A 23,468-nucleotide genomic window follows, 5' to 3' on the forward strand; every position below is an offset into this window, starting at 1 on the left:
AGGGGCCTCCATCCTACATCACCACTCTCCTTTGGGTTCCTGCCACTCCCAGAGGGAGTCCCCGCTCTGAAGCCTGGGGCAGGGTGCGGGGCTGGATTCCAGCAGGGAGGCCTCCCCCTGCACTCCTCCCCATTGGCTGTGTTCCGCAGACAGGAACGAGTGTGCCGTCGGGGCGGGCCCCTGCCAGCAGAACGCTGACTGCGTCAACATCCCCGGCAGCTACCGCTGCGTGTGTGCCCGAGGGTACAAGCTGTCACCTGGCGGGGCTTGCGTGGGTGAGCGGGGACCCCAGCAGGGTGCAGGGTGGGGGCTGAGGGTGTGGGGTATGGGACAGAGTGACCTGAGTAGGGCATGGTTCTACGGGCTGTGCCACGGGGTGGCAGGGATGCCGAGCACCTGTTAATGGGGTGGGGGGTGGGGGGTGGGACGGGAGCCTGGTGCTAGCAGCAGCTTGAATGGGGGGCTTCCCCATCATGGTGCATGAGGGCTCAGCAAACTCTGTGTGTGTGTGTGTGTGTGTGTGTGTGTGTGTGTACACATGCACGCATGCAGAGGAGGGGTTCTGAGGACACCACACTGCCTGCCCTCCCCCAGGACGGAATGAGTGTCGGGAGATCCCAGACGTCTGTAGCCATGGTGACTGCATAGACACAGAGAGCAGCTACATGTGCCTCTGCCACCGGGGCTTCCAGGCCTCGGCGGACCAGACCCTGTGCACAGGTGAGAGTCCCTTCCCACTTCCTCCTGGAGAGCGAGGCTGCCAAGTGAGGCTGGGGTGGCGGCCACGAGTCTGCACCTCCCCTAGGGTGAGGTCTGTGTTTTCATCCACCTGGTTCACAGAAAGACCCAGCTTCAAGTCCGGGCACTTGAGAGCTTGGATAAATGACTTATTCATGCCCCTGAGCCTCAGTTTGCAAAACGAGAGTGATAAATACGTCCAGGGGCACTTTCAGCCATCACCCCCCAGGTGTCCCTGCCCATCCCACCTGGACAGGACTGGGTGCCGGGGAGGCGGGCTGGGTCTGGCCAGGCCCTCCCTCCCTGAACTGCCCGATGCCGTGGGTGAGCTGGATAGGGCTTGGGGGCTTTGCTCCGGCAGACGTCAACGAGTGTGACCGGCAGCCGTGTGGAAACGGGACCTGCAAGAACATCGTCGGCTCCTACAACTGCCTCTGTTTCCCTGGCTTCGTGGCAACACACAGCAGAGATTGCGTGGGTGAGCCACCTGGGCCAGGGGCAGGCCTCATTGCTCCCCCCCAAAAAGTGGGTCCTTGGCTTCAGGGTCCCCCTCCGAAATAAAGGATCTGGCCCCAGGGATCCCTTCAGGAAAACTACAAAATTTCCCCACAACTTCAGAATTTCCCGCACCTCTCCCAACTGTCGGGCCAGGGGGTCTCCTGCTAGAGTGTACGCTCAGCTTCGTGGAGGTAGGTGGGCAGGACAGGGAGAACAGTGAAGACCCGGTTGATGGCTTTTGGCTGAGTGCAGTGGTTAAAAGCATGCATTCCAGGGCCAAGCAGCATGAATCCAAATCCCAGCTTTGCTACCTGCCTGCTGTGTGACCCCAGACAAGTCAACTACCTCTCTGGACTCCTGTTTCCTACTGTGCAAAAAAGGAGATTAATAGTAGTCCCTACCTATATTAATCATAGACCAAATAGACTGTAATAACAACTATTACCAGAGATGAAGAGAGAACTCATATATTTGGGGGCAGTTCTCTGAGAAGACATGACAACCGTAAAATCATATGCATCTAACAATAGAGCTTTAAAACATATGATGTAAAAATGGACAGAACTGAAAAAGAAATAGGTAAGCCCACAGTTATAGTTGTAGACTTCAACACTCCTCCCTCAGGAAGAGGGGGGGACAAAGAAAAAATCAGTAAGGTTAGGGAAGACCTGAACAACAATGTCAATCACCTAGACCTGCTCAGTATTTATAGAACATTCCAGAATACACATCCTTCTAAGTGCACATGGACATTTACCAGGACGGCCCATATTCTGGGCCATAAAACAAACCTTAAATTTAAAAGAATGAGGGTGCCTGAGTGGCTCAGTTGGTTAAGTGTTGGACTCTTGGTTTTGGCTCAGGTCATAATCTCAGAGTCTTGAGATCGAGCCCTACATTAGGCTCCCCACTCCACGGGAAGTCTGCTTCTCTCCCTCTGCCCCTCCCCCAAACTCATGTTCTATGTCTATCTCTCTCTCTCTCAGAATTAATAAATATATATTTTTTAAAACACTCAAATTTAAAAGAATTGAAGTCATACAAAGTAGGTCCTCAGAATATAAGCGAATTAAAGTAGAAATCAGTCACAGAAAGACATCCAGAGAAATCCCCAACTATTTGGAAATGAAACAGCATACCACTAAAGGATCCCAAGATCAAGGGAGAAAGCATAAGGGGAATCAAAAAATATTTTGAATTAAATGAAAATGGAAACAAACAAAATTTGTAGGGTTCAGCTACTGGAGTATCCAGAGGCAAATTCATAGCATAGTGCTATGATACTGGTATCTGCCTCACAGGCTAGTGGGAGGTTAATACACAGAGCCTTACTTATTGTGTAAGTATTGTGTACTTACACAATAAACTAAAGTCACTACCCTCCACGTAACTTCCGTGTGGATGAAAGTGCAAAGGAAGCTCAGGGTCCCTAGACTGTGGGTGACCCCCACCTGCCCGTACCCCTTCTGCAGACGTGGATGAGTGCACCACTCTGGTGGGGCAGGTGTGCCGATCTGGCCAGTGTGTTAACACAGCCGGCTCCTTCCACTGCCTCTGTCAGGATGGCTTCGAGCTCACAGCCGACGGGAGGAATTGCATGGGTGAGTCTCTGTCAGTCCCCTGCTCCCAGCTTACCTGCGGTTGGTACTTCCAAGTGATCATGGTTCCATTTCACAATCAGGCATTTATCTTAAGGTATAAGAAGAAGAGGGGTGCCTGGGTGGCTCAGTTGGTTAGGCGACTGCCTTCGGCTCAGGTCATGATCCCAGGGTTCTGGGATCGAACCCCACATGGGGCTCTCTGCTCGGTTTACAGTGAGGCTGTCTTAAACAAGGTTCTAGATGGGTGCCACAGAAATCACAAAAGGGTCTGTATGTAGCTTAAGATCAGGAACCTTGCTTCTCCTTCCCCTGGATGCCACGTGGCTTCACGAGTGTATAACCCTCACTTGAGGGCCGGGAGGGTCCTTCCCTGGCTGTGCCTGTCTTCCTGAGTCTTAGCCCTTCCCCTGGATCCAGGAGAACTGTTCTGGGGCCCTTGGCCATCATGCAGTGACCGTAGGAGCTGCTCCCGGTCGCCTGTCATGGGCTGGTGCTGGGACGCCTCCTCTTCCTCTCCACAGACACCAATGAATGTTTCAGCCTCTCGGGAACCTGCCTGCCAGGCACTTGCCAGAACCTTGAGGGCTCATTCCGCTGCATCTGTCCGCCTGGCTTCCAGGTGCAGAGTGACCGCTGTGTCGGTGAGTCCACCGCTGTGTCGGTGAGTCCACTCCTGCTCTGGGGCCAAGGAGGCATGTCTGGGCCTCTGTTTTGCCATCTGTAAAATGGGATTGCCAGTTGGGGTCATGGTGAGGGTGGAGGTGTACTTAGCACAGCACCCAACACAGCTCCATACACAATGACTGTTACTAGGATCATTTTGGCTGCTTGGTCCAGGTTCTCTATCTGGGGCCCATAGGCTTCCTCATGAATCCTATCAAACAGGCATGGGTGTGGGGTCACGCCACACATAGAACTCTTTACTCGATGAGTGATGGTTGGTCTGGCCTGTCTGACCTGAGCTCCCCTGGTGTAATTGGCCAACTGGGTGACTTTGTGCCACATTGGGTAATCTGGACCGGTCTGGCCTAAGCAGATGGGCTAGCCTGGCACAGGGTGGGCTAACCTCGATCGGGCTACCCTAGCAGTTACCCGGAGCACACTTCCTCCAGTGTAAGTTAAGTTTATCCAATCTTGATTAGCTTTGTACAAAGTTAGTCTCTAAAGACGAACTTATCCTGACCGTGATCCCTATCCTGGAGACACCTTCTAGGAAAGACACCCACCCCCACCCCGAAACAGCCCATCTGGTGTTCTGGCTCACGCGGAGTCCCGAGGGCCCCTGGCCTGCATTGGTCCGTGGACCCTCCCCGGCTGGGCCCCCACTCTGTCTGCCCCTTCTGGCAGCCGAGGCTGTCCTATGCTGGTGGAAGGCCTGCCTGCCCCCACTCAGCTCGTGTCCCGCCCCTCTAGACATTGACGAGTGCTTGGAGGAGCCCAACCTCTGCCTCTCTGGCACCTGCACCAACAGCCCCGGGAGCTTCCAGTGCCTCTGCCCACCTGGCTTTGTCCTCTCTGACAATGGGCACCGGTGCTTTGGTGAGTCTAAGGCCTGAAAAGCATACAGGGCTTGGAGAAGAGCTGGAGGGGAGGGAGAGAGGGGCTGGTCACCCAGAAAAGGGGGCTGCAGTTTCTGTGTGCATCTCCGGGAGCCCTACCTGGACAGAGGTGTTCTCTGCATGGGTGGGGTTATTCGAGTCCAGACAACCTGTTGGCCAGACAAGTCGCTTCTGCGAAGGGCTATCCTGGTCCAGGCTGGGCTAACCTGGTCTCCTGGGCTTTGGTCATCCTGTGGTGGCTGCGGTTGCCCTATCTGGGCTGGCTTCATCTCAGCTAGGCCAGCCTTGTCCCGTGAGGGCTAGCCTCAGCCAGTCCGAGCCAGCCTCTTCTTCTCTCCCAGGTTAGGGCCAACAAGGGGGTGGGCCGGGCAACTCGACCCGTGTTTGTTGTTCGGATCCCAACCTGGCCTGGATTCTCGGGTTGAGGAGAATCTAGGGCTGAGGACTGGGGGGAGGGGTGGTCCACGACAAGGATTTGGGGTCTCCAGTCCCAGGTCCTCTGGCTCGCTGGAATCACTTTGTCTCTCCAAGAAGGGGCTTCTGAGCCAAGAACAAGTGTGGCTGAGTTTGCTCTCCTTGGCAAGGGGGCACCCCTACAGCTGTGGAGGTGGGGTATGCCTGGGAGGAATCCCCTGTGGTCCAGGGGCCGGCCCTCATTGGCCCAGGGTGGGTCACATGTCCATCTCAGAGCCAATCACCACGTCAGGGGCCTGTGGCGTCCTGACTGGCCGCTGGCAAGGTCGGGTAGCCTGTTCTCTGGACCTGGCTCCGAGCTGGGCATCGCCGATGACCCTTCCAATGCTTGCCCGGGCGTCACCCCACAGACACGCGGCGGAGCTTCTGCTTCACCCATTTTGAGGCCGGGACGTGTTCTGTGGCCAAAGCTTTCAACACCACCAAGGCCCGGTGCTGTTGCAGCCAGAGGCCTGGCGAGGGCTGGGACGACCCCTGCGAGCTGTGTCCTCAGGAGGGCAGCGGTGAGCGTCCCGCCACGTCCAGTGTCCCCGTGGCTCCGCCTGCCTGCCTGCCTGCCTGCCTGCAGCCGCTCAGGGGGCTCCTGGGGGCGGCACCGGCCCCCGACCCTCACCCCCTTCCCCTCTTGGTGTCCAGCTGCCTTTCAGGAGCTCTGCCCCTTTGGCCACGGGGCAGTCCCAGGCCCGGATAACTCTCGGGAAGGTGAGCCCCTCGCCCACGTGCTAAGGGCCCCTCCTCCGCCGCCCGCCTCTGTCTGGGCTCTGCCCCTGTTCCCAAGTCTCAGGCTCCCTCCTCGACCAGTGGGTGGCCCGGGGGGTGAGGGAGAGTGCCTGGGTCTGGCTGGGACGTGACAGACGCCATGCGGGCACCCCCTGCCGCCCGCAGACGTGAACGAGTGTGCGGAGAGCCCCGGCGTCTGCACCAACGGCGTCTGCGTCAACACCGACGGCTCATTCCGCTGCGAGTGCCCCTTTGGCTACAGCCTGGACTTCACGGGCATCCGCTGTGTGGGTGCGTGGCCAGCCCGCGACCCCTGGGAGGAAGGAGTAGGGTGGGCAGGGCAGGCGCCACCCAAGGCAGGATCCTGTCCCTCGGCCCCTGTCACTCCCTCTGCCCGCTGGACCCTCCTCCCTGTGGTTCACTCACTCATTCAGTCGCGCACTCTGGCCAGCACCCTGTGCATGCCTGACCTGCATCCGGCCCAGAGGCCAGACCTGGCCCTGTGCAGCCTGCAGAGGTCGGTGCCGGCGGATGGGCCCTGACCGCCCCCTTCCCCGCCCGCAGACACGGATGAGTGCTCCGTCGGGCACCCCTGCGGTGAAGGCACCTGCACTAATGTCATCGGAGGCTTTGAATGTGCCTGCGCTGAGGGCTTTGAGCCTGGCCCCATGATGACCTGCGAGGGTACGACCCTGTCGGTCCAGGAGCTGGGCTGTGAGATGCGGGGGGCGCCCCTGGGGGCGGGGGCGTGGACTCCACAAGCCTACCCTGCCCAGCCGGCGCCTGCATTGGCCTCCGCAGACGTGGACGAGTGCTCCCTGAACCCCCTGCTCTGCGCCTTCCGCTGCCACAACACAGAGGGCTCCTACGTATGCACCTGCCCTGCCGGCTACGCCCTGCGGGAGGACGGATCCATGTGCCGAGGTGGGACCGGCTGGGGTGGTGGTGGCGGCTCGCTGGGTCACGGTCCTAGAGAAGTTAGGGAGTTGCGAGCCTGGGCCTCCCCAGGGTGAGATGAAGAAAGGGGAGCCCTGGGGCACGTGGGGTGCCATGAGGGCTCTTCTGTGAGTGGCGCCTCTGTTGTGGAAATGGAGTCCCAAGTCCCACAGGTCAGTGGCTCTGGTGGTCTGTCTAGAGCTGAGTAGGACAGTGAGGACAGCAGCTGTGCCCCCCAGGGAAGGCATGGCAATGTCTGGAGACAGTTTCTGTTGGCCCAGTTGGGTGTTGGGCAACAGGCATGGAGTGGCCAGGGACGCTGGTCAGTAGACCACAGAGCTTGGAATGGCTGTCCATCACAAGGGGTTTTCCTGTTCCCAGTGTCCTCAGTGTCAGAGCCGAGAAGCTCTGGGCTGGGACTTGGGGCCTCCAGGCCTCCTTCAGGGTTAGGGCTCCATGGGCTGTGGTGAAGGCCAGAGAGACTCCCAGACCTAGATATGGGCACGGGGTGTGGGCAGGGGTCCGCTCTTGACCCCTCGGCTTCTCCAGAGGCCTGGGCACAGGGCAGTGCTGCACGAACCTCACTCTTGCCCTGCCTGGGGCTCCCAGAGGGAGGTGGGATCCAGGCCCCCACAGCCTGGGGCCAGGCCACGGTGCGCCTGACCTTGGCCGCTCTGTCCCTCGTTACTGGCAGATGTGGACGAGTGTGCGGATGGCCAGCAGGCCTGCCACGAGCGGGGCATGCTGTGTAAAAACCTCATCGGCACCTTCGCCTGCATCTGCCCCCCAGGCCTGCGGCCTCAGCCCAGCTCTGGGGAGGGCTGCACAGGTATGGGGGCGCTTTGGGGGTGCAGGGACACCCCTGGGGGGAGAGAAATCAAAGCAAGAGAATGTGGCAGGAGGAGACTCTCCAGGGTGAGGGGAGGCTGGCCTGGGGGGCTCTGGCCTCCCCGGCGGCCTGCCTCATCCCCCCCACCGCAGATGAGGATGAGTGTCGTGCTCAGCCCAGCCTGTGCGCCAACGGCCGCTGTGTCAACACCGAGGGCAGCTTCCGGTGTGACTGCGACCAGGGTTTCCGCCTCAGCCCCGCCGGCACCGAGTGTCATGGTGAGTGTGGTCCGGCACAACAGACATGGCCACCCCCACATGGCGCTGCTGCCTGGGATCTCCCCAAGCCAGTGCCCTCAACACAGATCACCCCAGAGCCAGCTCAGCCCTCTTGCCTCCCAGACTCCGACTCAGAGATGCTCTAGCACCGGGCTGGGCCTCAGGTCAGCTCCCTGCAGTCATCAGCAGCCTCCTCTTCCTCACCCACTCCAGTCCCCAATCTGTCCCCTCCACCTCATTCATCTGCTCTGTCCCCACTATCTGTCCGTCATACTTCTGCGGGCCTCCTCCCCAGTGTTCCCTGGCCTCCGTGCTGCCCTTGACCATCCATGCTCTCCGCGGCTGGGAGATGCCACCCTCTGACCTTGGGAAGCTGCCTGCTCTGCAGCCGCAGGCATCTCTCTGGCCCTTTGGGTCTGCTGCTTCTGCTGTGGTCCTGGCCCACAGAGGGCATCTAATGGGGCCGGGAGACGGTGGTTTGAAGGGTTTCACCCCGTGCCCACACACAGCATGTCGGACACATCTGGGATCCTTGCGTCTCGAGGCCGCCGGACGCCCCAGGGAAGGGGCCCCCTGGATGGCACGGTTCTCCCACCCACCACCCCCACCCGTTTTCCGCAGACGTCCGGCAGGGGCCCTGCTTCTCCGAAGTGCTGCAGGCCGTGTGCCAGGCTCCGTCAAGCAGCGGTGAGGCCGTCACGAGGGCCCAGTGCTGCTGCGGGGGCGGCCGGGGATGGGGGCCCCTCTGTGAGCTCTGTCCCCTGCCGGGCACCTCTGCCCACAGGACCCTGTGTCCCCACGGCTCGGGCTACACTGCTGAAGGCCAAGGTGGGTGGCGAGTTTTTCATGGTCAGATCTGTGTCCTAGAGGGAGCTGGGGTGTGCGAGCCAGTGTGCACCGGGGCCCGTTCTCACCGTGTGCCTCTCTGTGCTGGCTGGTGTGCGAGCCAGTGTGCACCGGGGCTTGTCCGTTGCTGTGTGCGTGTATGAACTGAGGTGAAAGGGTGAGCAGGTGTGTGTTCTTTGTTCTCTGTGGACTCGTGAATGAGCCTGCAGAAGTGTGAGCTAGTGTGCCTTCCCCTTGTGAGCAAGCTTGGTCCTGAGGGTGTCTCTGTGTGTTCTTGAGTGTGTGAACGTGTTAGTGAGCAAGTGAGTGTGCCAGTGAGGGGAGGAACTGGGTGTGTCTTCTGTGTGCTGGCTGCATGAGGAGAAGGTACCAGAAGGTGGCTGAGTGGGACCGAGCCCACCCGTGGGGTCTAGCAAGCGTCCGCAAGGGTAGGTACATGTGTGAGTGTGAGTGTGTCTCTGCACGAGTGTGTCCCTTCCAGTGTGTCAGTGAGAGTGAGACTGGTCATCCCAAGGAAGCAGCCGTGACACCAGGGGATGAGGAGGAAGTGCCTTCGTGCGGGTATGTCTGGGGGGACAGAGGAGCCCCTGAGTGTGTAGCCTTGTGATTCTGCAGGAGCGTCAGCGTGTGGCTGGCGTGCAGTGCGTGTGCGTCTCTGTGTCTGTGCGTTCTGTGTTCGCGTGTGGGTGCCCTGGTGAGGCGGTGGGGAGAGTGTGCCCCCCGCCAGGTGTTCTCAGTGTGTGGAAGGAGCTTCGTTGAGGGTGTCCTGCTGGCAGAGGTGTGACTCACAGCCCAAGGGTGGGGTCTCCGGGGTCAGGGAGGGGACGTAGAGGCTGGCATGGCCCCAGGGAGAGGGCTGGCGGACACAAGGGCGGAGCTGTGCCCTAGTGACCCCAGACGGCCAGTGCAGCGGAGCCCTGCGTGTCCCTCAGATGTGGACGAGTGCCGCATGCTCGCTCACCTGTGCCCCCACGGCGAGTGCATCAACAGCCTCGGCTCCTTCCGCTGTCGCTGCCAGACTGGCTATATGCCAGATGCTGCTGCCACGGCCTGTCTGGGTGAGCCTCCCCACCCCCACCCCGGCCCCACCTCCCCACCCCCACCCCAGCCCCGCCCCTTTTGAGCAGCATGTAGCCCAAGCTTCTGGCCTGAACCGGAAGCAACACCCCGCCCTGATCACTTTCCTTGTGGTGTTTTGTGCATCCTGAGTTTTTAGCAGATGTTCACCTAAGTCAAGGATCAGCAAACTCCAGCTCAAGGGACTAGTCCGGCCCTCCACTTTTTTTGTTAATAAATTTTTATTGGCACACAGCCACGCCTATTTGTTTTCCTTCGCTCTGTGGCTGCTTTCCCACCACAAGGGCAGAGTTGAGTAGTTGGAACTGAAACCATGTGGCCTGCAAAGCCAAACATGTCTATTCTCTGGCTTTTTGTGAAAAAAGGGCCAATTCCTTATGGAAGCCCATAGAGTCTGGTGGGTTAAAGCCTGAGTGGAGACCCCGGGCCCTGAGCCTCTGGGAACATCTGTCTGACCCCCTGCCGACCCTCTAGATATAGATGAGTGTGGCCAGGCCCCCGCACCGTGTGCCTTCCTCTGCAAAAACACCGAGGGCAGCTTCCTGTGCGCCTGCCCCCGAGGCTACCAGCTGGAGGAGGACGGCAGGACCTGCAGAGGTGACGTCCCCCCCAGGCCCTGTGGGGCTCCATCCCTAGTCCCCCAGGGATGCCCCGGGTGTGTCCCCGGCCACTCATCCCCTCCCCACTGCATGGCATTGGACGCCAACCCTGGGGTCTTTCCCCTGGGAAGCCCCCAGCCCCAGGGGGCCCTGCTCTGAGCCCGAGAGGACCGTCTGTGCCGCAGACCTGGACGAGTGCTCCTCGCGGCAACACAACTGCCAGTTCTTCTGTGCCAACACTGTCGGCTCCTTCACCTGCCGCTGTCCCCCCGGCTTCACCCGGCACCACCAGGCCTGCCTTGGTGAGTCCCCTCCCCCTCCCCCCCGGCTGGTGCAAGGCACCAACCTTCGCTCATTTCCCAAATACACAGCGAGCGCTGAGTGTGTGCCGGACATCGCGGACACAGGGGATCGGAACAAAGTCCGCACTCTGTGGGTGCTCAGACCCCGGTGGCAGTCTCCTTCCTCACCCTAGGGACGTGAGAGGAATTCCTCTGACTTTGACCCAGCACACTTACCTTTGCCCTGACCAGTCCCTGCTGGGTCTCTCTCCTAGAGCTCCCCAGGGTGCTCCTAAAACCCCAGGGGCTCACAGGGCCCAGAGGGGAAGTTGGTTCACAGCTTTGGCTGCCGGGGCATCAGCCACTCCCATCACTTTTGAGTGTCTTGTGGCCTGAAAGAATGAAACCCCCTCTGAGGGCCAAGGTCAGCCGTGGGTGGCCCTATTCAGGCTCCCACTAATGCATTCAGCCAGCACCTCCTGAGACCTCCCGGGTACCAGCAGTGCTCTAGGCCAGAGGGATGCCCACTCCAATCCCCTCCTCAGGCCCAGCCCCCTTCTTGCTTTTGTTAACAAAGTTTTATTGGCACACAGCCGCACCCTTCCATTTACATATGGCTGCTTTGGAGGTACAACAGCGGAGCCCAAGCCAAGTGGTTGCAACAAAGTCACACAGATTTTTCCCAGCTGTCCCTTTGCAGAAGGGATTTGCCTAGCCCTGGCCTAAACCCTGAGGGCACAGCAGTGAACCCAAGAGGCCAGCCCCCTGTTGTCGCCGACTGTCCCAGCTGACAGGGAATCCAGATAGAAACAAACAGTGAGGTAACACCTTGTGGCACGAGAGAGAGAAAACATAAAAGCAGAGGAAGGAGATTGGGAAGGCTGCAGTATTTCCCACTCAGGGATCAGAAGCCCCTTCAAAAGGGACATTTGTACAAGGGGCTGAAGGAGGTACAAAAGTGAGTCGTGCGCCCATCCGGGGCCGAGCCTTCTGAGCCTGGAAACAAGATGCGTTTCTTGTTCTCTGCACAGTTATTTTCCCTGTCCCCAAAAAGGAGCACGTCCAACGTGGCGTTTGTATGTGGGGAGCTCTAGGCTGGTCCACACGCGGGGGCCCCTGTGCCAACACACACGCCCATACACCAGGCAAGCTCATGTGGGACTCCTCTCCCACGGATCGAGGGCTCCAGACCATTCCTCTCCCACACCTGTGTAGCCTGCACTCCTCGTGGGAAGTCTTAGGCTAGCTTGATCAGGGATCGCCATGCTTTTTCTTTTCTTTTTTTTTTTTTTTTTGAGATTTTATTTATTTATTTGACAGACAGAAATCACAAGTAGGCAGAGAGGCAGGCAGAGAGAGGGGGGGATGCAGGCTCCCCGTCGAGCAAAGAGCCCAGTGCGGGGCTCGATCCTAGGACCCTGGGATCATGACCTGAGCCAAAGGCAGAGGCTTTAACCCACTGAGCCACCCAGGAGCCCCATGCCACACTTTTTCTATCAAAGGCCCAATGTGAGATGTTTTCAGCTCTGTGTTCGATACAGCCTTGGTCGAAAACACTCAGCCTTGCCCTTGTAGATCAAAAGCAGCCACAGACAGTGCATCACAAATGAATGGGCGTGGCCGTGTGCGGGTGAAATTCATTTATAAAAACCATGTGGGGGGCCAGTCTCTGTTTGCTGATGTCTGAACTAGAGGATCAAAATTACATGACCACGCAGGGTCTCCGGCCCTTAGTTTGCTTTGCTGGATGCAAGGGAGAGAAACCGCCCTAGGGCTGGATGCTTCTCTCTGGTTGTTCCTGGCAGGAATCCTGGGCTGGTCTCTGTGGCCCCTCAAGGGACAGCTCAGGTAGAGGTGTGTCCATGAGCAGATACAGGGGCCCCCCGGCTTAGAAGTGCCATGTCCCCTGTGTCCCTTGCACCCAAGAGAGATTCCACGTCCCCAACAGGAAATGTCTAGGGTCAAGGATCTTCATACTCTAGGAAGCCAAAACCAGGGTTCCCCACCAGAAATGTGTTATTCCCCAAACCCCAGCGTGGGCCATTATCTCGGCTGAGCTGGTGTCACAAAAACACCCTAGACCGTAATGAGGGGCGGAGCTTAAGCTGTAGACCCGCGCTGCTCACAGTTCTGGAAGCTGTGACTTGGGGTCAGGGTGCCGGGAAGGTCAGTTTCTGGTAAGGGCTCTCCTCTCGGCTTGCAGACAGCTGCCTTCTCTCCGTGTGCTCACAAGGCAGAAGAGAGCAAGCTCTCCGGTGTCTCTTCTCACCCCATCCTTGGGGTCCCCCCGCATGAGCCCACGGATGGCAAGTTAGCCACCCCAGGTCGCATAGCTTTGGAGGCAATGCTGATGAGGGGTGGAGTGAAGTCCTATACGTGCATGATCTCAAATATTCGGGGCACTTCTGGGAGATGGGGACGGATCCAGATCTCTTCACAGAATGAGAATCGGAGGCACAGAGAGGGTCAGCGACTCACCCTGAAGCCACACCGTCGATCAGGCGGTGGGCCTGGCATGGTGGTCTCTGACCCGAATCCCCTAACCGCTAGGCCGTCCCCCTACCACCACCCCGTTCTCTGTCCCCTGCAGACAATGACGAGTGCTTGGCTCAGCCTGGCCCGTGTGGCACCCGTGGGCACTGTCACAACACGCCCGGCAGCTTTCGCTGTGAGTGCCACCAAGGCTTCGCCCTGGACAGCTCGGGCCGTGGCTGTGAAGGTAGATCTGGGCTTTGGGTGGGGTGCGGGCCCAGGCTGCGGTCCAGAGGGCCTCCAGGCAGACCATCTGGCCCTGTCCATGTCTCGCAGATGTGAACGAGTGTGATGGGCCCCACCGCTGCCAGCACGGCTGTCAGAACGAGCTGGGGGGCTACCGCTGCGCCTGCCCTCAGGGCTTCACCCCGCACTCGCAGTGGAGCCAGTGTGTGGGTGAGTGTCCAGGGCTGGGAGGGAGCCAGGGCCCCCCCATCACTATCCATCCAGAGCAGACAACCAGGAGCCACCCCCACCAAGGATGCTGGGACAGGCACAATTAGCCACCCCCACTCAGGACACTGGGACAATCCTAAAGGACAGATGGTCCAGCCTGGGAGGTCGGGCACTGCCCCCACCTCCACGGCTGGGGAGGCTGGGGAGTCAGGGGGCCGTAGAGCAAGCTTGGCAAAGGTCAAGTCCACTTCTTAGGGAGTGGTGGCCTGGGTGGGACTCAGTGGAGAAGGATTTGGAGTCAGTACCTGTGATCCCTGGGAAAGAGTGCTGGGATTGATTAGTGATGCCTGCCACGGGTATGGCAATAGGGAATGGGAGCGCAGAGGCCCTCTGTCTGGGGCACTAGCCTTCGGCACCCCGACCTTCTCCATCACATGCTTTTTTTTTGTGCTCAAGGCCCTCCTCATGACAGCCTCATCCTTATCACCTCTCTCCACTCCTCCCCTACAGTCTGGCTTTCACTCTCTACCCTCGTCCGCCTGCTCCCCGGAGGCCCCTACAGCTCCCCTGCTCTGGGCACCGTTGTCTGCACCTCCCGGACACTCTCCTCCCTCAGCCTCTCTGACACAGCTGTCCCTGCCCTCCCGCCACCTCTCTGACACTGCCTTCTCTCTGGGTCTCCTCCTGCCCCCGATGGTGGGTTCTCGGCTACATTCTCCCTCTTTGTCCTGCCCCGTAGTGGTTGGCCCCTGGGGACTGCGCAGACCTTCCCTTCCGCTGCCAGTCCCTCCTGGTCGGCCCGCCTCCCCTTCTGTGCACGCATTCTCTCACTCCTCCCGCTGTGGTTTGCCCGGGTTGCCTCAGGCCCTGGGATACAGAAGTGGGCCAAGTAGCAGACTCCATCCCTGCTCTCTGGCTGTCTCCTCTAGTGGAGGGGACCGGGAGTAATTAGGCCAGTGGTTCCCAGCTGGGAATGGTTCTGCGCCCTTGGGGACATTTGGAAATGTCTTAGAGACCTTCCACTCGTCACAACTGAGAGGTGGGCACCCCTGGCATCTTGTGCGTGAAGGCCGTGGGTGCTGCTCAGTGTCATGTGGTGCACGGGACAGCCCCCACCATAGGGAATGATCCTGTCCCCAGTGTCAGGAATGCCATGTATGAAACCTCATTCTAGATTGTTCCACGATTTGGGATTTCTGGGAAATTTTGAGAAATGCTTTGAAGGAGGACTACAGGGCTGGGGCAGCTGAGGAGTGTAGGGGTGGGGCAGACCTAGTCCAGGACCTACGCAGAGCCTGATGAAGGGTGACGCTGTCCCAGGGCTCTGAGGGAGGAGGGGCCAGAATTAACTGTGCGGGAACCGGGAGTGCTGCGGGCAGGGGCCCTGGGGGTGCAAAGGCGCCCCCGTTCCCCATGTTCTCTTGGTTTCCCCACTCACAGACGAAAACGAGTGCGTGCTGTCCCCTGCGGCCTGCGGCAGTGCCTCCTGCCACAACACACTGGGCGGCTTCCGCTGCGTCTGCCCCTCTGGCTTTGACTTTGACCAGGCCCTAGGGGGCTGCCAGGACATAGATGAGTGTGCTGCCCGGGGCGGGCCCTGTAGCTACAGCTGCACCAACACCCCTGGTGGCTTCCTGTGCGGCTGTCCCCAAGGCTACTTCCGGGCTGGGCAAGGGTGAGGGGCTGGAGGGGGGTGGGCTGAGGTTCCCCAACCCCACAAGAGCATCTGTGCACACATGTATGCATGCACACATGAGCTCACACCGCACTCTGGTGCAGTTGCCTGTGCAGACGCGAGCTCACACCCCACTCTGGTGCAGTTGCCTGCATGGTGCACCTGCGTATTTGCACATAGACAGCTGTAGGTGCACACTTCTCTGTAGTGCCCTTGAGCATTTGCACGACTCACGCCTATGCCAGGACCCCGGTCACCCTTATGCATTCTTAGATCTTAGCGTGCACACATAATACACACCAGCACTATGGGGTGCCTGCAGGTCCACATCTCTGCCCGCGGGGAGCCAAGGGATGCACGCACACATACGCATATCCTCTGTGTAGGCACACACATGAGGCACCCCTGCACATTGACACACCAGCACCCATCCCCATGGGCAACGTGGCTCCGAATGGAGAGTGGGAGCTGGATGGGGGGGGCAGAACCCCGCAGCCTGCTCCTGAAGACCCATCACCCCCTTGTCCTGGCCCAGGCACTGTGTCTCTGGCCTGGGCTTCAGCCCTGGACCCCAGGAGACCCCAGACGAGGAGGAGCTGCTCTCATCCGAAGCCTGTTATGAGTGCAAGGTCAATGGCCTCTCCCTTCATGACCGGCCACGGCGCAGCACCTACGGGGGTCACCAGGTGGGGAGAAGGAAGGCAGAAGTGAGATAGGAATGTTGGGTCTGAGGGGCTTTCAGTATTAGATTTAACCAAATATGTATTACTTTGCCCTATTTCCCCCTCGCTTTTTTCCCTTTCCTATTGTTTCCATTGTTTTCCATAAGCTTCACAAGGATAGGGCCCTGCGTCTGTAAGAGTGAGTGCAAGTTGTTGGGGCTCCTGGGATGGGTACCGACGGATCTGGGTAGAGGGAGGCTGCCCCCGACCTCTTGCCCTGCCCCCCAGGCCCCCCTCCCTGGGCTTTTCCTGCAATACCAAAGACAGCCAGGAGGTGTCAGCAAGAGCCCATGTCTGAGCAACACTGGGGTTGGGGGCGGGTGCTGAAGTCTGCAGACCCCAAGGGCGGGGAAACAGGACTAGCATTAACACAACCCACAAAGCACCCCTCAACATGTAAATGAGGCGGAACAAACACAGCAGTGCCCAGAGCCAAGAGGAAGAAAACACAGATCACCTCCTTTAGGCCTGGCTGCGTCACCCAGCCCGGGTTAGCCTGCCAGTGAGGCCTCCGGCTTATTCAGGGCCCTGTCCGGCTGCCAGGACCAGGAGCGCACTCAGAGGAGCTCACATAAAGAGGGTTTTGTCATCTGCACACAGGGGGCTCTCAAAGAGCCCAGATGCAGGAAGCGTAGCAACCACCGCCACCCCGGGGAACCGGAAAGCTCTCAGGCAGCTCCTCTCTACGGCCCCTACCCACTGCATTCCGACTCTCCCCACCTCTGACGGGCACCTGCCTGGTCTTTGTCCACAGGTGAGCCTGGCCAGCCTTGACTTGGAGGCCCCGCTGACCTTGGGCCTGAACCTCTCCCGCCTGGGCCGGGCTGAGCACATCCTGGAGCTGCGACCAGCTCTGGAGAGCTTGGGGGGACGGGTCCGCTATGTCATTGCCCGTGGCAACGGGCCAGGGTTCTTCCGCATGCATCACCTCCCGGGCCTCAGCTCCCTGCAGCTGGGGCGTCGGAGGCCTGGGCCTGGAACCTACCAGCTGGAGGTGGTGAGCGTGGCCGGGCCCTGGAGCCCCTGGCCGGAGGGGCTGCTGACGCCAGGGGGCGGGGCCTTGCGGCTGAAGGTGCACCTGCAGCTGCTGTAGTCCAAAGGAGCCCGCCTCTCCTGCCTGGCCCCAGGCCCCTCCCGAAGCCCCCATCTCTGGACTCCCTGCGTGGGCACTGCCCCGTCCTTGCCTCTTCTGGCAGGATTTGGGGGAAACTAATGTCACTCAGCTCACCACACACCGCAGAGAGACCCTGGTGACCCCAGTGAAGCCTTGGCCTTGGGGGCTACTGATCCCACCAGCAATGGGATCACTGACCAGGTGGAACCCCAAAACTCAGGAAGAGTAAAATGCGATTCTCTGACCTCAGGCGAACTCAGCCTCTGCCCAGGGGGACCCCAACAGTCTGTCCTCCCCGGAAGCCAGCTGGAAGCCATGGCATGCACCGGCCTCCTCCAACAACCAGGGTCAAGGAGGGGCCTGTGATTCCCTGTAGCTGGTTGATCTCAGGCTTACACTGCTGCACTGCACCGTGGGTCACCGCTGGGAGGCAGTGGGACATGGGAACGGACAGCTGGTGTGGGCCTGGGGCTTCACCCTCCGAGCCAAAGAGCCTGTGGGGCCCCAGCCAGAGTTGGTGACACACAGCCATGCTCAGGCCCCCGGTGGGGTGGGCTAGGGTTCCAGGCCGCTATTATAGCAGAAGCAGAGATGACAATAAAGCTATTTTGGGTTAAGTCTGCCTCTCTGGCATGTTCTGGAAGTCCGGAGATGCAGCGCTCAGCAAGGCCAGGTCAGGCTCACAGGTCAGGGAGCAGGAGGCCCCGGAGGGTAGAATGGACTTCAGTCCGGGGCTTGGAGGAGAAAGCGTGCAGGTGAAACACAGGTGAAGGCCACCTTCTGCTGCGGGGTTGGGGGACACGGTCCCAGGGTGAACTTCAGACTCATGACTGACACAAAGCCAGGCTGCCGGTGGCCACCACTGGAAGCCCTGGTGGGCTTCACGGGTCTTGATGACAACGGCTCACGCTTCCTGACCACGTGTGATGTACCAGGCCCCATTCTGAGTAATTTCCATTGTTGACCCATGTCATTGTCCTTGGAACTGCCTGGAATAGAGGCTGTTGTGCTGGTCCCCGGTTTACAGATTGGAAAACAGGCTACAGAGCAGAAGGTGACCCTAAGTGGCAGGTAGCAGAGCCAGGGTTCAAAATGGGGCATCTGGGCCAGCATCTCTGCCATCACCAACCGGGCCATCCTTCCTGGTTCCCGGGCGGGTCACGTCTATGCACCATGATGGCCCAGCTCCATACCAGGAGACAGTGGATGCGCGGTCAGTGTGAGTGTATGCCATGCCTGTCGCAGACAGTACATTTTTTTTTTTTAAGTTTACTTATTTATTTTTTAGCTATTGCTATACCCAGTGTGGGGCTGGAGCTCACGACCCCAAAGTCCTGACTGCCAGGCAGGCACCCCCGAGAGTAGTGCATTTAGTCCCTGTTGACTTGTCTGAGAAAAGCAGTGATCTCATCCATTCTACGGGACAAGGGGGGACCAAGGCTCACCGAGTTTTTAAAATCTGCCCGAGTTGCCTCCATAGCCTAGTGGGGCCTGGGTGCAACCCACTGGCCCACAAACTGCCTCTTGTCCTCTAGAGAGGGAGCATTTGGTTTTCATCTGCAATGTTCTCTGTCATGCCGGAAACACGCTGCCAGAGGACAGGGCAGTTGGATGGCTTGAGTCTGGCCGAGTGACTGGAGTATGGCCCTGCCTCTCCTTGCAGGATGGTCACTGATGCCTGGGCTGTATTCTTGGCCCATTCTGGTCCCCTTGGCCTACCAGGAGCTTCTCTGGACCCCTCTCAGAGCTTACAGAGGACTCCTCCGCATTAGCTGGGGATCTGAGCCCAGGGATCTGAGCAGAACAAGCACAGTGAGCCCCGTTTTAGAGGCGAGGAAAGAGGTGCCAAGAGAATGAGTGGTTTGCCCAAGGTCACCAGCTGGACTCACACCCGGGCCTGCGGCCAGCATGTCCCCCAGGAGCCGTCCGCTGTGAGGACTGCCAGTACAGATCTGGGGGTGGGACAGTCACGTGGGATTCAACATAAGGCGGGGGCCGCGATGCACAGTCTATAATGAAACGTGACCAACAGGAAGAGCATTCCGTCAAAGGTTTATTTAAAAACTGTAGAAAAGCACGGTCTGGGAGAAGCATCCAGGGATGGGTGCTTTGCAAGGACTCAGAGGGACCCAGGCGGGCGTGGCCCAGGACAGGTGGCAAGAGGCTCAGGTAGGCGAGGTATTCCAACCGTCCTCTACAAACCCACTGCTTAGCACTGACTCTGGCTCCTGGAACAGGCAAGGGGGCTCGAAATAAGGTCAGCCCTCTCCTTCCAGCTGCCTGAGGAGCAGGATGTGGCAGGGGCGATAAGAGGTAGCCAGCCGCAGGCTCAGGCACAGGCACAGAGATTTGGCCCAAATGACAGGGAGGCTGGGGCACCCGGAGCCGCAGGGGGCTGTTGTGGTGAAGAAAGGTCCAGCCCATCTCGTGCTGGGCTAATCCTGGAGATGTCCGGGCTCATGGTCCTGTGGGGGGGGGGGGGGGAGAGGCCGGCAGGTGACCGGGACTGGAGTGGAGCTGGGGACCCTGCCGCTCTTGGTCATTTCCTTGCAGTACTTGCTGAAGCCCCCTAGGCTGGGTTAGGGCAGTGAACGGCCACCTGAATGTCAGCCTGCAGGGCTGACACAGGGCCAGCCTCCTTGGTCCCGGAAGGGAGTCCCCTCACCCAGTCTGCTGCTCAGGAGCCCTCATCCCGTGGTAATGGTGATGGGTGGAGAGAGCCACATCATCAGAATCCTTACCTGCATTCGTTTTTGTCCGGAAGGAAGTTTCCCTCTTATTGATTCTGTCAGGCCTCCTAAACTTGGGTGGTGGGAGCTTGGAGTTTCCAGAGCCTGCCTTCCTACATTTAAAGGGGGAGTCTGTACCAGAGAGAAAGGAATAGATAAGAGTTCTGCCAGTGCCCTCTGAGCACCTGGATCCAGCCGTGCCTGAAGCTGCTGGGTAGTCACTTGAGCTGATGAGCTTCCCATTTGCTTGAGTTTGCCATCTCTAGCAATGGAAAAAGTCTGGGCTGAAAGAGTTGTTCATTCACTCAGTCTCCATTCACCAGAAATCTGCCCTCTTGGGGTGGTGACAGCTGTCAGCATGCTGGACTTTGATCCCCTCCTTTGGGGGTTCAGAAGCCTAGGGGCCCACAGCAGGGAGGGGGAGGCCCCAGATGCTGGGCTTGGGTTTCACGCACCGTGAAAATGTCTCCAGAGGTGTTTTGAGAAGGTCTTGTTCCCGGCATCCAGGAAGTCTGTCATCTTCTGCACCCAGCTGTCCCTCGGGTTCGCACACAGCACCTTGTTTTTCTGGAAGGAGAATCTGTGGGGGTTGGGAAAGCGGGTCCCCAGGTTAGGGTGGGAGCAGGGAGCAAAGTTGTGAATGAGCCCCCCTCCCCACCCCAGCCTCCTGCGAGCCCACGCACATCACGGCAGGCAGGTTGCAGCTCCCGCTCACTTCCTGGCGCCGGTAGCCCTGGACAAGCCGGAGCAGGCGGGGCCGCACGCAGCGGTGGTAGTCCAGGCAGCAGTCCTCCGAGACACCTGCAAACATGGCCGGAGGCTCAGGTCGCTGTGCGCACGCGCTCTGGGCAAGCACTGCCCCAGACGCACGCCCCCCGAAACAGACCGCAGCCCTCCCAGCCCCGGTGATAAGGAGGCTAGCTCGGCTCACCTTTGACCCCTGATATGGGGAGTTGGCAGGAGTTGGAGGGGGTCCACAGTCCAGGGCTGGGACGGGCCCAGGACCACACAAAGGGTGAGGGATCAAAGCCGTCTCTACTCCTGCTCTGGGGTAGAGGGCAAGGGGCGCAGATGGTATGCTCCAAGGAGGGGCCAGGGGCCCCCATGCCCAGCCCAGTCCCTTCTAAAATGAAGGGTCTGGCCAGCCGCTCCTGATGTCCCAGCTCCTGCTCCAGGCTGGCCCTCCCACCTAGAGCTATCTCAAATGCCTCTGCCTCTGTCCCCATCAGAGTGACCACTCAGTCAGTGGGCCAGAAACCTGGAGGTCTCTGTTCGTTTACTGGTTGGTTGAAAAAAAGGCGTCTCGAGTTTCTACTAGGTGCCAGATGTGTACAGAGCGGAATTGGACACGGGGATCTCCCAGCCTGCGGGCGGGGATGGGGAGCCCAGAGGTTGGTCGCGCTGGGAGGTGGAGGAGCAGGGACCCGGAGCAGGGCGGGCTTGGAAGAGGAGGTGCTGGTGCTGGCAGGGCCTGGGAGGATGAGCAGGGGGACCTGATGAGATGGACAGGGAGAGGCCTTCAAGGCCCTGTGGGATCCATCCCTCTGCTGACCCCTGCCTGCAGGTGCCACACCTGGGTTCTGGCCAAGTGCAGTAGGAAGGATGGGGGAGGAGGACTTGAGTGGTCTCCCACATCTCCGAACCGTGGCCCCAGAGGGCAAAGGGCAGGGGTGCTGGAAGGACCCTGGGTTGCAGTACCAGGCAAGCCGGGGGCCATTCTGCCCCCAGGATCAAAGGGCTCCAGGATGGGCCTCTGATAGCAGGACAAGGGGAATGAAGCCCAACCCCATCCTGGGCAAAGGTAAGGTCTCCTGGAAGCAGGGCTAGGGCCTCTCAGGCCCAGTGAGGGGCAGGCGGGGCAGGGAGGGAAGGGAGGGTAGGGGTGGCTCTGGGGCTTTGACCAAGCCAGGGACCCTGCTCAGCCAGTTAGTGGGGTTCAGCTGCCTCCCCTGGGACCCTGTCCTATGTCCTAGGGACGCAGGACACAGTGGCCGGGCTCTTGGTGGACTGTATGTACCAAATCCTCAGATGCCTAATAGAGGGAGAAGTGGGAAGGGACTCCCCATTAATAGCAGTAATGGTTAGCTTTGTTGCCACCGGGCACTGAAGAGTTTTGCAAATATCAGCCCATTGGATTCTGGTGTCCTGTCTCTGCAGCGGGAATTCAGAGCCCCACTTTGCAGATGAGGAAACTGAGGCTCATGAAGACTGAGTAGTAACTCTCAGCCAGACTGCACAGGTAGCCTGTGGGGGAAGGGGGGACACTCAGTCCTGTAGGGTCCCATCACTGCAGTGTGCCCCTGGGCTAGCTAGAGTCCTGGCAGGGAGGCCTTGGGTCATGAACCGTGGTGGAAGTATCACAGGGGCTCTGGAAGGAGGGGCTGGGGGGCCTGCACCCCCTGGGGGAGTTCACAAATGCCAGGAGTTCCTACATCCCTGGGAGCGGGAGTTGTCCGGCAGAATTCAGGGTAGAGATGGAAGAGGGAGGCTTCTGGAGGAGGGGAGGGGCAAAGGGGGGAGGGCAGGAAGGATGGGTGGGGAGAGGAGGGCTCCCAGGAGGCAGGGTGGGTATGGCCCAAGACATTACCTTGAGCATGGATGGTAGACCAGGCACCCACCAAGCTGGCCAAGAGGCAGAGTGGGAGCCGCGGGTTCATGGTGCAGGCTGACCTTCCTCCTCGGCTGTCTTGAGGAGTAAGGGGAGAGGTAGGGGTAATGAGGACCCCAAATGGACAGCAGTGGGCCCTGGGAGCACCCCCATCTCAAGTCCGACCCCCAGGGCCCTCTGCACAGGGGAGGGACCAGGGTGCTGGTGGGGCCTGCGCTGATCTCAGCCAAGATCGGGGGGCCCCGGGGCCTGGAGAGGGGGCGGGACTCACCAACACCTACCGAGACCCAGGAGCTGTGCCTGCAGGGGTGTCTCCACGCTCTCCTGCCCGGCAGGGCAACAGGTGTCACAGCCTTTATAGATGGAGCCCCACCCTTCGCCCACGGACCCTCCCCACCCCCCTTCTTCTTTCTCACTCAGCCTCCGCCTCGGCCTTGGGCTTCTCCCAGTTTCTCTTTCTAGGTCCTCTCTCCCATGTCAAGGTGCACCTGGAGGGAGTTGGCTGTAGATACCTGTGGACACGAGGACCTACTTCAAAGAGCTGGCAGGAAACACTGACTTTCTCAACTACGAGGATGTGAGACAGACAAGGGTTGTCTCCCTTGGGGGCTGGAGACAGGACCACACAGATGGACAGACACAGCCTGCCCAGGCCCCTTGAAGGCTGGCTGCCTCAGGAGCCCCCTTGACTTCGTCCCCCATCTCAGTCAGCCCCTGCTTTCTCCCCCAAAGGACCCTTTCTCCTCTCCGCATTCCCTCTCCTGCTGGACCCCAGGGCATACCTCGGCTTCCCACAGACGGGCCTCAGGCTGCCTAGAGCCTCTGCCCTGCTCCCTGCTCCCAAGCCACCTGTTCCCAATGGGCCCTGACTTCACCCCACTTTTCTCTCCTTCCCCACAATGGGGAGCTTTACGGTTCTGCAGAAATGCCCTGGTTTTGAGAACAGGCAAATCCATAGAACCAGAAAATAAAATCCGTAATTGCCATGGGCTGTGAGGGGAGAACAGGGGTTCGGTACTACGAGTATAGTAAGCACATGAACCTTATGCTTTCTTTTTTTAAAGATTTTATTTTATCTCTTTTAAAGTTTTACTTATCTGAGAGAGAGCGAGAGAGAGAGCAGGCACACGCTCAGCAGGGAGAGGCGCAGAGAGAGAGGGAGAAAGACTCCTCAAGCAGATTCCCGGCTGAACCCAGAGCCCCAGTTGGAGCTGATTCCAAGACCCTGAGATGGTGACCTGAGCTGAAATCAAGAG

At 59.4% G+C, this 23,468-nt stretch overlaps 2 protein-coding genes across 2 annotated transcripts in view; one reads left to right on the forward strand and one right to left on the reverse strand.

Annotated features, from left to right (window-relative positions):
• The window catches only part of FBN3 (fibrillin 3), a 57,071-nt gene extending 39,786 nt beyond the window's left edge, over positions 1–17,285 (forward strand). The window contains exons 45-66 of the mRNA XM_032883468.1: positions 150–275; positions 595–720; positions 1,100–1,216; positions 2,709–2,837; positions 3,359–3,478; positions 4,251–4,376; positions 5,221–5,373; positions 5,507–5,572; positions 5,756–5,881; positions 6,155–6,274; positions 6,392–6,514; positions 7,221–7,355; positions 7,508–7,633; positions 8,255–8,461; positions 9,412–9,537; positions 10,031–10,153; positions 10,341–10,457; positions 13,027–13,155; positions 13,245–13,364; positions 14,805–15,039; positions 15,575–15,725; positions 16,516–17,285. Coding sequence (XP_032739359.1) covers positions 150–275; positions 595–720; positions 1,100–1,216; positions 2,709–2,837; positions 3,359–3,478; positions 4,251–4,376; positions 5,221–5,373; positions 5,507–5,572; positions 5,756–5,881; positions 6,155–6,274; positions 6,392–6,514; positions 7,221–7,355; positions 7,508–7,633; positions 8,255–8,461; positions 9,412–9,537; positions 10,031–10,153; positions 10,341–10,457; positions 13,027–13,155; positions 13,245–13,364; positions 14,805–15,039; positions 15,575–15,725; positions 16,516–16,854 — 3,140 coding nt within the window. The 3' untranslated portion in view covers positions 16,855–17,285. The remainder of the gene's footprint in view (positions 1–149; positions 276–594; positions 721–1,099; positions 1,217–2,708; positions 2,838–3,358; positions 3,479–4,250; positions 4,377–5,220; positions 5,374–5,506; positions 5,573–5,755; positions 5,882–6,154; positions 6,275–6,391; positions 6,515–7,220; positions 7,356–7,507; positions 7,634–8,254; positions 8,462–9,411; positions 9,538–10,030; positions 10,154–10,340; positions 10,458–13,026; positions 13,156–13,244; positions 13,365–14,804; positions 15,040–15,574; positions 15,726–16,515) is intronic.
• A 1,988-nt stretch (positions 17,286–19,273) lies between these two features.
• CCL25 (C-C motif chemokine ligand 25) lies at positions 19,274–22,261 on the reverse strand. The gene is made up of 5 exons (XM_032883508.1): positions 22,192–22,261; positions 20,288–20,405; positions 20,060–20,184; positions 19,617–19,736; positions 19,274–19,340 (listed from the first exon to the last, which is right to left on the reverse strand). Exons 1-5 carry the CDS (start codon positions 22,259–22,261, stop codon positions 19,333–19,335), a joined length of 441 nt encoding a protein of 146 aa, XP_032739399.1. The 3' UTR covers positions 19,274–19,332.
• Positions 22,262–23,468: the final 1,207 nt, after the last annotated feature.

This window comes from Lontra canadensis, unplaced genomic scaffold (genome assembly GCF_010015895.1).
Source record: "Lontra canadensis isolate GAN:19392208 unplaced genomic scaffold, GSC_riverotter_1.0 scaffold88, whole genome shotgun sequence".
In the NCBI taxonomy this organism is placed as follows: domain Eukaryota; kingdom Metazoa; phylum Chordata; class Mammalia; order Carnivora; family Mustelidae; genus Lontra; species Lontra canadensis.

Bases quoted from the DNA above. Each gene is read 5' to 3' on its own strand.
- CCL25 (XM_032883508.1), bottom strand. From the start codon at position 22,261: ATGAACCCGCGGCTCCCACTCTGCCTCTTGGCCAGCTTGGTGGGTGCC. The intron at 20,185-20,287 runs GTGCGTGGGCTC...CAACCCCCACAG, and splicing joins TGCAACCTGCCTGCCGTGAT to ATTCTCCTTCCAGAAAAACA. The intron at 19,737-20,059 runs GTGCGTGAAACC...TCTCTGGTACAG, and splicing joins CCTCTGGAGACATTTTCACG to ACTCCCCCTTTAAATGTAGG.